Raw genomic sequence first — 13,128 nt, forward strand, 5'->3', positions numbered from 1 at the left:
TTTTGGCTAGGAGCAATTTATGAAGAGGTCACCAAAACAGCTTTATTCCCACCCACCCACACTTTGATTGTGAAAACTGGGTTTCTCTCTACCGCCCGCATCTCTGACTTCAGACTCCCTTAGACGGTTTACCAAATAACCTGCCTTACATATTGACCAACAAAGGATCATGAAGAAAATTGACGAGGGGAATTTATTTTTTTTAAAAAACCTAAATGTCTCTCCCCCCACCCCAGATATAAAGATCAGAAGAGGAAAACAAGTGTGACTGGATTTTTTTTAGTTTAGTGAGGGAATGAAAAGCAATAAAAACAAATACCAGACCTTTTTTATTATTCCTGGGAGCAGAGAGAGAGAGAGAGAGAATCCTTAGTCAAGCAGTGGCAAACAAACAAACAAACCATTTGTTGCTGATTTCATTACGAGCTTAAACCGAGAAGATGGTTTGCACACATGCTCTTTTTCTCCAAATTCTATCTTGATACAAGTCCTTGGACAGCCACAGTGGCAGCTGGGATTATCCTCAGATCATCTTTACATCCATGGGAGTGTTCTGCTCGGAAAAAGGAGTAAATTCCCCTCTGAATTAAGCATTGTCACTTAACCTGCTTTAATCCTCGAGTTAAGCTTGTTCGACAGTTCACCAGGCATCTGGGAAATCACTGGAACCTACCCGTGACTTCCTTGAGACATTCACACAAATATCTTGAATGCATTGGCTACATTTCAACAGCTCCTCTCTCTCTCTCTCTCTCTCTCTCTCTCTCTCTCTCTCACTCACTCACTCACTCACTCACTCACTCACTCACTCACTCACTCACACACACACACACACACATTAACATGTCATAACCTTTGTTATCCCACTTGACCAATATACACCTCTGTGTGCATGTGTGTTTCTCCCATCATATTTATGGCCTTTTAAACAATCATAGACTTTTGTTATGTTTGGAGGGACTAAGAATAGAATGGAGGGTGACTCTTATTTACACTGTGCTTTCCATCACCCACTCTGAGCTCCCGTAAGTCCCCTTTGCCCCTGTCAGGTCACTGTCATCATACTGCAAAAGCATGCCATTGACTGACAGACTACGTTTTGTCCAAATGTTTGTGATCTTTTTGGGGTAGTTGCAACACTGAGAGGTGGAAAAGTCCCCCATGTCAAAAGAATGGCTACGTTTCGTTTTACCCTCCAGTGGTAACATGAGGAGGCTACGGAATTTGGACTCCTGCTGGCCCAGTAGTGGCTCCTTGTCTGAGTGATGGGCCACTGTTGAAGTTCTGGAGTCTATTGTATCCTCCTTTTTCTGACACTTCAGTTCCAGGGAGGCAAAAGCTCCCATGAGCCGATCAATGTTGTTGTGCTTTGACCTTGATGGGGGCCTCCACTTACTGGACAATGTGCCCTGCTCACTTTGGAGGCTGTAGCCATCGCAGTCACGACTATTCACAGAGCTGGAAGAAGAGGAGATGCTGCTGTGTGCAGACTCACAGTTAAACTCCATGAGCTCATTTCTTACCACCACTTTGGGGTTGACTTGTGGCAGGACCCCATTCTGGACAGGCTGGGATCCATTGGTTTGTGAATAGACATTGCTAACATTAGCCATCTTCCCCGGGGCATTGTTGCAAACTTTATACCGGACCATGAGTATGATGATAAACACCAACAGAGTGGCCACAATGATGCCTCCAATGATCAGGATCATTGTCCCACCCAGGAACTGGCTGTGCATGGACTGGCACTGGGGATAGTCCTCTTTGGTGTAGAATTGGGCACAGCCCACAATGTTGGTGGCGGTGAGTGTTGTGGCAGTGTCATCCCACATGGCCAGAACACAAAGATCGTAGCCTGTTCCAGAAACCAGGTTGTTCACCACAAAAGCCTTGTTTGTAGCAGGGATCATCCTTTAAAGAAAAGGAAACAGCAAAATCAGATTAAAATGTAATGTGAAAGTAGCATGGAGGAGGGGAGCACTGAGCAACAGAAGCAAATATTTTAAATATTTATTTCCTTAGTTTATAACATTATAACAACAAAGTAATCAAAATTTCTTGAAGCTGGTGGCTCCAATGTCAGTGAATTCACTCTGAGCTTTAGTCTGAACTTTTGAGGAGCTGTCTAAGGTGCTGACCTTGGCCATGGGATGGATAGCAAGGCATCAGATCAAATTTTTTACAAAACAAATTATGGTTTTAATTAAGGTTTTAGAAAGATAACACATTAAACCATTTTTGAGAATTTTTAAAGGTAATTTACAGTTTGAGTACTCATCCACTCCAAGAAGAGCAAAGGGAAAAAAAGCAGAGAAAATGCATGCAGCTACCTTTATTCTAGACTGTTTCCTGAGCCAAGTCAATACTTATCAATCATTGCCCCTCACTTCAGTTCCTGGATCCCTTTGTGGTTTTCTTCTGGCTCCTTTGTTCTGAAGTGCTCAGGTGTGTTCTCCATCTCTTTACAATGTTCCAGTTCTCTTAAAGTGTTTTAGCCCCTTTCTTTCTTGTACCTCTTCAGCTCCAGCTCATCAAGCCTTTAACGTCACAATCGTCTAACTTCTCTATTTTCTAGCTTCACTTATATACAATATTTTCACTCCCCCTCTCAACCTTTTAGCCAATTAGAAGGAGAGCAGAGTCTTGGTTAAGTTTCTATTTCCCGTTGCCAGGTTCTTAGGATGAACTATTTATCCTCCTTGTCAAAACTTTCTGAGGAAAACATCCCCTTTTACTTTTAACTGTTCTGTGAACTTTGACTCTCTTATGCAAAATGCAAACCATTTTACAACAATCATAACAAATAACTGATCACTACCACCACTCACAAAATATCTGAAAGTCCTACTCCTTTACAGCCTGTTTGGTCGAAGTTGTAGTGTGGGGTTCCATGACCATAGCTTTTGCTATCTCCGTAATTAAAGCCTTTAGTGAAATTCTAACAGCCTGGGCTATACATTTATAATAAAGTGATGCAGGAAACAGGCTGGGATGACTCTTTTGTGGGAAGGCTCTTATGTATGAACCACCCTAGAAAAGGCAACTTGAGGTTTACCTGTTCCCATAAGTAATATATATCACTCCCTCTCTTTACAAACCATGGAACAAAGCCAGCTCAGACGTCTACAAGCAAGTGAGATGACTCACAGGCATCCTAAGGTACGCAAAAAAAAAAAAAAGTAGCCAGGAGTAAAGAGTAGCTATCTGCAACCTGGCCCCAGTCTGAAATCTTGGAGAACCACTGCCAGTTGGTGTAGACAATACTGAACTAGATGAACCAGTAGTCTTGTTCAATATAAGGCGTGCCCAGGAGGCAGGGTGGCCACAGACAACTTAAGCATAGTAGATCTTGTAACTCTACATGGGTCTCCTGTCAGTGTAGCCCTGTATATCTTTAGATGTTTTCCTCTTCATGCTTATTAAGAATAGTTTCAAGTGGAAAGAAGAACAAGATAAAGTTCTCTCATCCCACAATTCCTATTGTTCCTCAACTACAGCAACAGAATTTGTGGACAGAGGGCACAGTTACAAATTGCATTTGTAACTAAAGATATGTTATTCAGCATACAATACGTAGAAATATTTCCTCAAGTATTTATGGGTAGACATATTTTTCAGTTACAAGACAATAATGGAACTTTCCAGTGAAGAAATTATGACAGAGTTTTTCTATCTCCTCCTCCCAATGCAAGCTACAGAAAGTGGAAGTATTCCTTCACAGGCAATGAGCCTTATTCCATCTGATAATATATTTCACACTAGGGACTCTGGGAAGGAAGGAAGCTTATATGGAATAATCATATAAGGTAGTCAGCAGGAAGGAGAAAATCCTCAGCCAGGGAGTTGTGCAGTTAGCAAAAGAACTGAGAAGTAGGGGATTAGCTACACTTTCATATATTTGTGTCCATTTGGTGTGAGAGCTCAGTGGTGGGAAAAGTAGACCATCTTGTTGGTCCCAACAGCCATTGTTTTGAAATAATTCCTACATGTGGTTTCAGCACAAGCCTACAACAATAAATACGACCAGCAAAACAATGCAGAAATCCATTAATCATACAAATGCTCACACCAATTGCTTTTTTGTAGTGTTTCATCCAGGCACATGGGTGCTAGGGTTGCCAGACTCAGGGCCTGAGAATGATTCTGTATCTTTAAGAGAAGAGAAAATTCAGCCAAGTGCTGTTTTTATTGCAACACTGTAATGGGAAAAACCACAAGGTGAAATTCTTCCTTCCCCCTGCACAACTTTTAAAGATACAGAAGACGTCTTGGAGGCTGGGCCCGGCAACCAAGAGGTCTTCTGTTTCTTTAAAAGTTGTGCAGGGGGAAGGGAGAAGTTCACCTTATGGCTTTTTCCATTACAGTGTTGCAAGAAAACCTGCACTTGGCTGAATTTTCTCTTCTCTTAAAGATACGGAATCATTCTCAGGCCCTGAGCCTGGCAACCCTAATGGGTACATCTGTAACATGGGAAGGGGTCAGGGAGAGATGCATATGCATGAAGGGAACTGAAAGTTGTGACAGATTCAACCTGCTTCTAGATCTGATTTTAGAATTTCTCACAGTTAAACCAAATTCAGAACAAATGAATATAGGACAGAGCAAGCCAGAGAGGCAATAAAGGAATGAAAAAGTGGAAATTCTGTAATCCCTATAGGAACTCTTTATTCTCAAGTAGAAAAATGAAAGGATGGACTTTATTTTCTATTGCCTCTCTTCACCCAACCTATTCCTGTGCAATCCTTAGGCATTGCACTTTCTTTTCAGATTTCTTAATAACTGCCAATATACAGTCAGTGAAGGATGGTTTAGTCCATACCAGAGATAGTATGGAAGAAGTAGTAAAGTAGCCAACCATACTTTTCTACTAATCTGTCAGTTGACACCTGATGGCTATTCTTGCTCACACACAGAAAAAGGGCATGTTGTTCTTGGTAGGCACAATATAGATGGCTCCACACATACATGGCCATTTAAGAAATGATAATGGAATCAACAGATACAAGGCAAAGGGACACTTCTCAACTGGGAGAGTAGGAAAATCTAAATCAATAGCATGTGTTGTTTTGTTTTTAACTTCTTGTAAACCGCTTTGATGTTTTTAATGAAACAGCGGTATACAAATATATTTATAAATAAATAAATGTCATCTACAAAGATAGCCCTTTGTCTTAGCTTTGAATTTTCTGTAGATTGAAACAGAGACTAGAACATAAATCAAAAACGCTATTATGCTTGGCTGGGGGGTTGGATTAGGTGCAGGTGTCCCTCTGCCTAGCTTTCTCAGCTAAGATGACCTCCTGCCAGATGCTGACCTTGCCCTTCTGCCTACTGAATGTGTGGGCAGACTGGACTACCGCTGGGGGGATCCCTACTGATGGAAGCCAGCAGAAAGCCCTAAAATGGGGCATCTTGAGACTGGGGTGGGGCTGAGCTGGCCTGAGATCCACAGGATCCTAAGCCACTGTCACTACTATCACAAAATGGCATTAGGCCCAATCCAGGCCAGATCATCCTGCCCACCACCTTCCACTACAGCTGCAGTAATCAGTAGAGCTGTAAATGCAATGGTGATCTCAGTTCTCCACAAAGCCCCATTAGTGGTGATGGTAGGTTAGGATTATACCCTCAATTGGTAGAATCATAGAATTGTAGAGTTGGAAGGGGCCTATAAGGCCATCTAGTCCAACCCCCTGCTCAGTGCAGGGATCCAAATTATGATTCTATGATTCTATTATACATGAATAAGGTTTAGCAAACAAATAGTATATTATATAAAATTTTATTGGAACATGCATATGTAGCATACATGCATAATCCCCCAAACCTTTCTACATCTCCTTGATAGCTGTGGATGTGGCCCATTGTTTATACAGTGCATGACAGGCAAATTGAGTTTCCTCACAAAATCATGTTAAGTACAGTCAGCACTGTCATTAGTATGGTGCTTTGATCAGTGTTAACTACTTGGACTATATGTGGTGTAGGGGTCTGAGCGTTGGTCTGGGACTTGGGAGACAAGGATTCAAATCCCTGCTTGGCCATGAACCTCACTGCGTGACCTTGGGCCAGTCACTGTCTCTCAGTGTTTCTTATAGGGTTGTTGTGAGGTAAAAATTGGGAGGCGGAGAACCATGTTTTTATTCCACCTTGAGCTCACTGGAGGAAAGGTAGGATATAAACGTAATAATAATAAGTTCTGTGATTTGGAAATCCCATATACTCATCCTCCTCTTCCTTCATCTCCCACTGTCCACCTTTGTTATACTGAATGACATCCAATTATGTCTGTCCTCAAGTGGAATGGACTCCCCGTTCAACAGAATCCCCTTCCTGTCCTTACCCCTGCACCCCCTGGGTGTCCCTGGGCGTGGAGACATTTTAGTGGAATATGGGCTGAAGGGGGAGGAAAGCAACAGATATGAGAGAAAAGGAAGTAGAAATCCCATTACACAACTGGAAATCTGTTTGTATGAACATCCTCTATTTCAGGGATCTCAAACTGTGGCCTGTGGACCACCAGTGGTCCACAAAGCTTCATTTAGGTGGTTAGCGGTCTGTCTGCATTAAATATTCATATTGATTTTTCATTGCTTTTATTGCTTCTTTTATTTCTTATGCTGTGTTTTATTGTATATTCTATGGAATTCAAATTGTAATACAATATATCTAAAAAAAGAAGCAATACAAATGCAATTAAAAATCATACAGAAACTAGCACAGCACATTACAATTGCTATATCAGGCAGGGAAATAATTAAGTGGTCTGCTAGGACCCTCGGCAGTATTCAAGTGGTCTTTGGACGGGGGGGAGTTTGGGAACCAACCACTGCTCTGTCTTTAGGAAATAAGGGTCAATTGATCCACAATAGTAATGCCAATATAATTTTTTCTATCTTTTCCTGTGGAAGAATAAAATTAATGAGTCTTTTTTGGTCTGTCCCCTGTCAATTGAAGGGTTCATTCACACTTCTGGATTCAACAAGCAGCAGGTTCGTCTCCTTATCTCAGCTGAAGTGTGAAACTAGCTGTTCAGGATTAATCATACTTTAATCTTTTTTTAAAAAAAATATACCACCTTCATCTGAGAGATGAAATAGCCACTCCTTAGAAACCATGCTGAATTTTTTGAGGATGTGTATGCCTTTGCTTGTCCTCTTAGATTACAAAGCAGAAAACTAGAGGTGGTGTTTCATCAAATGTGCTGTATTATATTTTGTGGAATTTCCACCACAGATGTCTTGAAACTATAAACATTTCTTCATTATCTCTTTCTTATACACCCACATTCTGAACCAGGGGTGAGGAACCTTACGCCTCTCTATCTGCAGAATTCTCCCTAGGCCATTCATCTTCCCCGTAGGGATTTAGTAAGGCATTTATTTCCATTCTGCCCCATATTAGTTGCATGCAGTGTTGTTTCCATTCTGCTACAGTTTGGTGTCTGACAAAACTATGTTATTTATCTTGTTGTCCACTGTACTGTAATCAGTTACTTAATTCATTTTCATTGGCTATCACTTGTGGCTGAGTAAGATTGTCTTCCAGGGCAAGGTCTTTAACAGTGGGTCTGTAAGTGGCTGTGGAGGCCAATTCTGGATCCACACAGCCTCCCACAGTGAAGACATAAGTTTCCAGATGGAAGATGGTCACGATAATGATTAATTACTTAATTAATGATGTTATCATTATGTTAGTCCACACCATTCATTTCAATGCAAGGGAAATACAATGCAAATGGGGGGGGAAAGTCATCAATTACATATCGTTTATGGACTGAAAATATCAACAACAGTGAATACTCTCCTGGACATGAGATGAATAAGTGACCATAGGTGATTTCTGCTTCCATTTCCATTGAAATTCTCCCCCTATCCCCAGGCCACACATGTCTTGCCCTAAGTCTCATCCCTCACTTACACCTGTTCTGTGTCCTCCTCATGTGTTTTTGCCTTACTGGAATGTATCCATGAATTGTGATAATGCTCTTGATCGCTTGACTAGAGGATGGACAGGTGTTTGTGTGCATATATAGAAATCTCTGACTTTTGCATGGGTGGAATGTAGTAAGAGTCCCATCTATTGCTCCAACTCTGACCCTGCCCACTAATGGTATGAGGCCCCCAGAAGGCTCTCCATGAAGGAATGTGGCCCTTAGACCAAGGTTCCCCATCCCTGTTGTAAACCAAATCCTGCCCAAACTACCTTTCTTCAAAAGCCACTATTGCTGTCTCCCTGCTTCCCTTGCCTTACTTTCTGCAGCATTCCTTGTGATGTGGTTAATGTTAAAGTGAATTCCTTTGTACCCCTAGAGTAAAGTTATGTAAATGCTCTGATTTGCTAATAGCTTGCATGTGCCCAGTGGGCCAAGTAAATATCAGTCCTTGACCACAAGCCAGTTACACGACCTTATCTTAGAAAATAGTTGTAGACATCTAGCCTCCCCATGTAAAAATAGCTGCTCACCTAAGTGGTCTCATGGGAGTGGTCAATTCAGGTGAGTAGTATAGTGCTTAGAAATATTATTTATTTATAAAAAGATGTTTTTAATTCAATCCCCGGCATCCCCATCAAAACAAACAAACAAAAAAGGGTTTTTTAAAAAGATGTTTTGTTTTAAAGATGTTTTAAGATGGTTTTAGTGTTTTGTCTCTTGTTTGCTACCCTGGGCTCCTTCTGGAAGGAAGGGTGGGATAGCAATTTAATTAATGATAATAATGATGATAGAGGTGGGGAGATGGAGTTTTCTAATAAAGGAGAAAGAGCCATTATCTTCCCTGACAAGTAGATCACTGACATGAGCAATTAAATGTATGTATAAGCTGGCTACATCATCAACATTATCACTAGTCACATTTTTGCACCAAGGTGTCTCAAAGCGTCTTACACAATAAAAACAGAAATAACTAAGGCATTCAAACCATAACATAAAAACTAAAATACTCATCCAAAAATCTGTTTCAAAGAACAAATCCTACCTACCTCACTTAAAGGATGAATACAATAAAGGCCACTGACATAACTACCCTCCCAAATAAAAACCAAAGGCTTGGGTAAAACAAAAAAGGTTTTGCTTGGTGCCTAAACCCACACAATCATAGTTCTAGGCATGCTTCCCTGGGAAGACCAATCCACAAATGAGGATCCACCACTGAAAAGGCCCATTCTTGTGTTGCATCTTGTGTTACATTCCACAACCCTGCTGGAGAGGACACATGAAGATTATGAATGCAGTGTCCACAATGCTTCAATGTTCAGGTTGGGTCACTGCCTCCCTGAATAATTGTAAAAGGAGAGCACGGTGCACTGCCATGCTCTCTACATCAAAGTACCACAAACGTTTCCCAGTCTTGCTTGCATCTATATATTCTTCTTCAGGAATGCTACTTTTGTTTTCAGTGACTGGTGAATTTCCCCAAATAACTTATATCTGTTGAAACATAAAGAAGTAAACTTGTTGATCAGCTATTCAGTTCCCACTGCTCTTTCCTAATAAGACATTGTCTTATGGAGTACAATCCGCTATTGCTTATGGCTGCTATTTCAGTTGTGTGCTAGGTGTTGCCCAGAGGCGATGTGATCTCTGACCCACCCAGCTCAACAGAGTTGTTGTTATTGTTGTTTGGCAGACATGAAAACAACAATAAGCTGAACTAGGAGATGATGGAGTAATAATGAATGGGAAGGGAAAGAGTTATGTAGATGGAACAAAGAAGATGATCCTACTGTGGTCTATGGGATGTGGGGAACCTTTGGCCCTTCAGATGTTGCTGAACTACAACTCCCATTATCCCTGGCCATTGGCCATGCTTGCTGGGGTTGATGGAACTTGTAGTTCAACGACATCTGGAGGGCCAAAGGTTCATTACATTTGATCTATGGCTTCAGGAAGTGGTTTTAGAGATGGATTTTTATGACGAACAAAAATGTATAGAATGCAGTAAAGTGACAGAAACATGCTTATATTATTTATTCACTAATAGGCAAAAAAACCTTGCGGTTTAAGAATGTACCTATAGCCCACAGCTATTTCTATCAAACTTTAAAAAGCAGGGAAACTGGGCAGCTATAGTGAATGCACCAGGGGAGCAGGAGACCTGACCTCCTCTCTGAGATATTGTACTGCCCTACAAATTGGTCAAAATGCAAACACCATTTGGGTTGGTCTTTCACAGTCCAATCCACTTCCTGTGTAGCTTGGAAGAATTTGGTAACATGTGCCTCTGAGCATATGGTGAGTGGTGGCAACACCTGCCATCTCCAAAGATAATTATATTTTTGTATGTTTGTTGGTGTTCTTTGCTTCTTTTCTGTGTTACTACTTTTTCTACAGAGAATCTAAATTATTATTCATCCCAGAAATCTGTGTCAAATTAATTTTTATTGATTTCAAAGCCTTTCTGTTGGTCAGTGTCATATGATGGTGAAGACAGCCTTTTGTGTTTCAAATTGGAGGTTATGTTCTATTTCTATTTTGGGTGCATTAACAGTGGAATCTGAAACTGTAGTTTGATGTAAAATCAAGCTGATTCCAATATGTTGCTCCTTCAGCAATGACTCTAGCTGTTGGGAAAAAGAGGATGCATGTTTTCATCCTGCTATGTTTAAACCACTTCATTTAAGGCAAGGTGGGCACGGTCAATTAAAAACATAGAGCACACCTAGTATTTTGTTAGAATATATTTCACCTCCCCCTGTTTTATCTTGTGCAAATTGACCCTGAGGTCCAATGGAGACTATTCTGCAGAATTCAGTGCCATTATTATGTTTGGAGTTTTTTTAGTGTAAATTTTGCAAAGTGTTGCTGTACTTCACCTATTCACAGAAATAGAAACAAAAGAAAATGATTTCCTATAGGAAACTTCACAAAAATTGCAAAGGAAATCAGACATATTCAAAGTGACCATCTGAACTATATCAACCGTCTTAATAATGTTGCTTCCTCCCTGCTAAAACAAGATCACCACAGCACATGTCTTCCTTCTATTCTTTGGGCTGATTGCAGGTGTTGCCACCACTCACCATATGCTCAGAGGCACATGTTACCGAATTCTTCCAAGCTACACAGGAAGTCGATTGGACTGTGAAAGACCAACCCAAATGGTGTTTGCATTTTGACCAGTCTGTAGGGCAGTACAATATCCCAGAGAGGAGTTCAGGTCTCCTGCTCCTCTGGTGCATTCACTATAGCTGCCCAATTTCCCTGCTTTTTAAAGTTTGATAGAAATAGCTGTGGGCTATAGGTACATTCTTAAACCGCAAGGTTTTTTGCCTATTAGTGAATAATAATAGCAGTGAGCTGAAATGGGAAATATGTTTCATATTTTTTGTCACTTATGAAATGATCTCCCCCCTTTTGGGGTTTTTTAGGTCATTTAAAAAACAAATAAATAGTGCAAAGCTGTTTACAAGAAGATGGGTGTTAGGGTGATGGAATGCCGACCCATTACCAACTGGGTCATTGCTCCCTTGCCTTGGGATGCTTATCCAAATATGCATCCTGCTGTAGAACTGAGAAATAGCATCTGTATCTGGATGTGAATCAAGCAACAGACTAGACATATCATGAAATGCATCACTTGCTGCTGCTGCTGCTGCTGCTGCTGCTGCTGCTGCTCCTGCTCTCTCTGTGTGTGTTTTTAAGGCCAGCATGGGGATGATTTTCATCATGGCAGTGTGCAAGGATGAGGGTTAACCCTTTTCTCCCACACTACAATTCTAATGACCCCTGCTCATGCACTGACTATTAACCCAGGGAGGGAAGCTTTTATTGGTTCTAGTGGAAGCTTTCTTCTTGGAACTTATAACAAGTGTGGTGCTGCAATGTCCATCAGGAACACAGTGGGGATGGAAAGGGTTAACCCCTCACATGCCATTGTGCTGACAAAAATTACCTTCATGCCTCCATACTTACAATTGTGATTTTATATATATATACACACAGTAGCAAGTTTAGCATCATCTGGTTTTAAATGTGCATCTGAGTGTCATTGCTTTACAGTGTGCTACTTTCAAAAGGCTGCAGATTTGTTTATGCATCGCAATGTGAGGGAGTGTGGGCCAGTTGCTTCAACAAGAGGGCTCTTCCCCCCCCCCATAAGCAGAGTCTCTGTGATGAAACGGCCATGAACAGCCATGAAAAATGCATGAAAGAGCTGCAGGTAAAAACTCAGTGTAATATATATTTGTAACAATGCTAGGATTGTTTTTGTTCCATGAATCTGTTTCCATGTTGGCCAGGACATTCTTTTGTGGCTTAGAGGTGGGAGAACATCCTACATTAGGAATGGAGGAGAAAGTGAATTTTGTTTGCATTTTAATGAGAAAGTACCTAATTTGCATTCTCGAACCAATACACAAACTGAAACACAGCTATCCTTTGAAATTTGCATTTTTTTAAATTTGGTGATGCAGTTCGCCAACCAATGTGTACAAAAATGTAGAAGGGAAAGGTTTACACAAAAATGCATATATTTGTAGCATACAAAAATGCATTATATTGGACAAAACTGCTTGCAAAAAATCAGTCAAAAGTATGCAAAAATTGTTTATTAGGAGAAATCAACACTAAAATGCTAACAAATTTTCATGAGGATTTTTTTTTAAAAAAATCACAAATTGCTGCAGAAATGTGGAGACATGAATTTGAGACTGGGAAAATGAGAGAAAACAAAATTGACAGATTTGTCCAGCCCTACCCTTAATGGATCCAGTTTCTATTTACTTGTGCTTGTATTAGTTATACATCCCATGATTTCTGATTGGAAATCCAGACATAACCTGGTAGACCTGCTTTCCTCAATGTAAACATATAGAAAAGTGGTTGCAACATCTCTGAGTTCAGAGGTCAGTGTGAATTCCCCCTTTAACGGTGCATTCATCCCTTAAAGGCACATTTTAAAATATCCCCACAGGATTGGATGTGAGATCAGGAGTATGTGGGCTAAAGGCAGCCACAGATCCTATGAGATAGAAGTAGTTGCCTCTACAGAGCATCACAAGATCTCCACTCTGGGTAAATGTCAGTAATTTCTGAATGTGATCGCCCAAATTAAAGTTTGGTCAGAGCTCCCACAATGATACCAACCCAGATTACAGCTAAACGCTGCATGTTTTTGAAAGAGCCCT

General features: G+C 40.7%; 1 protein-coding gene across 1 annotated transcript in view; it reads right to left on the reverse strand.

Moving 5' to 3' along the window:
- Nucleotides 1-763: 763 nt before the first annotated feature.
- LRFN2 (leucine rich repeat and fibronectin type III domain containing 2) overlaps nucleotides 764-13,128 on the reverse strand; it is a 197,416-nt gene continuing 185,051 nt past the window's right edge. The window contains exon 4 of the mRNA XM_061626423.1: nucleotides 764-1,911. Within this exon, the coding sequence (XP_061482407.1) occupies nucleotides 990-1,911 (922 nt within the window). The 3' untranslated portion in view covers nucleotides 764-989. The remainder of the gene's footprint in view (nucleotides 1,912-13,128) is intronic.

Source organism: Rhineura floridana, chromosome 4, assembly GCF_030035675.1.
Source record: "Rhineura floridana isolate rRhiFlo1 chromosome 4, rRhiFlo1.hap2, whole genome shotgun sequence".
Lineage (NCBI taxonomy): Eukaryota > Metazoa > Chordata > Lepidosauria > Squamata > Rhineuridae > Rhineura > Rhineura floridana.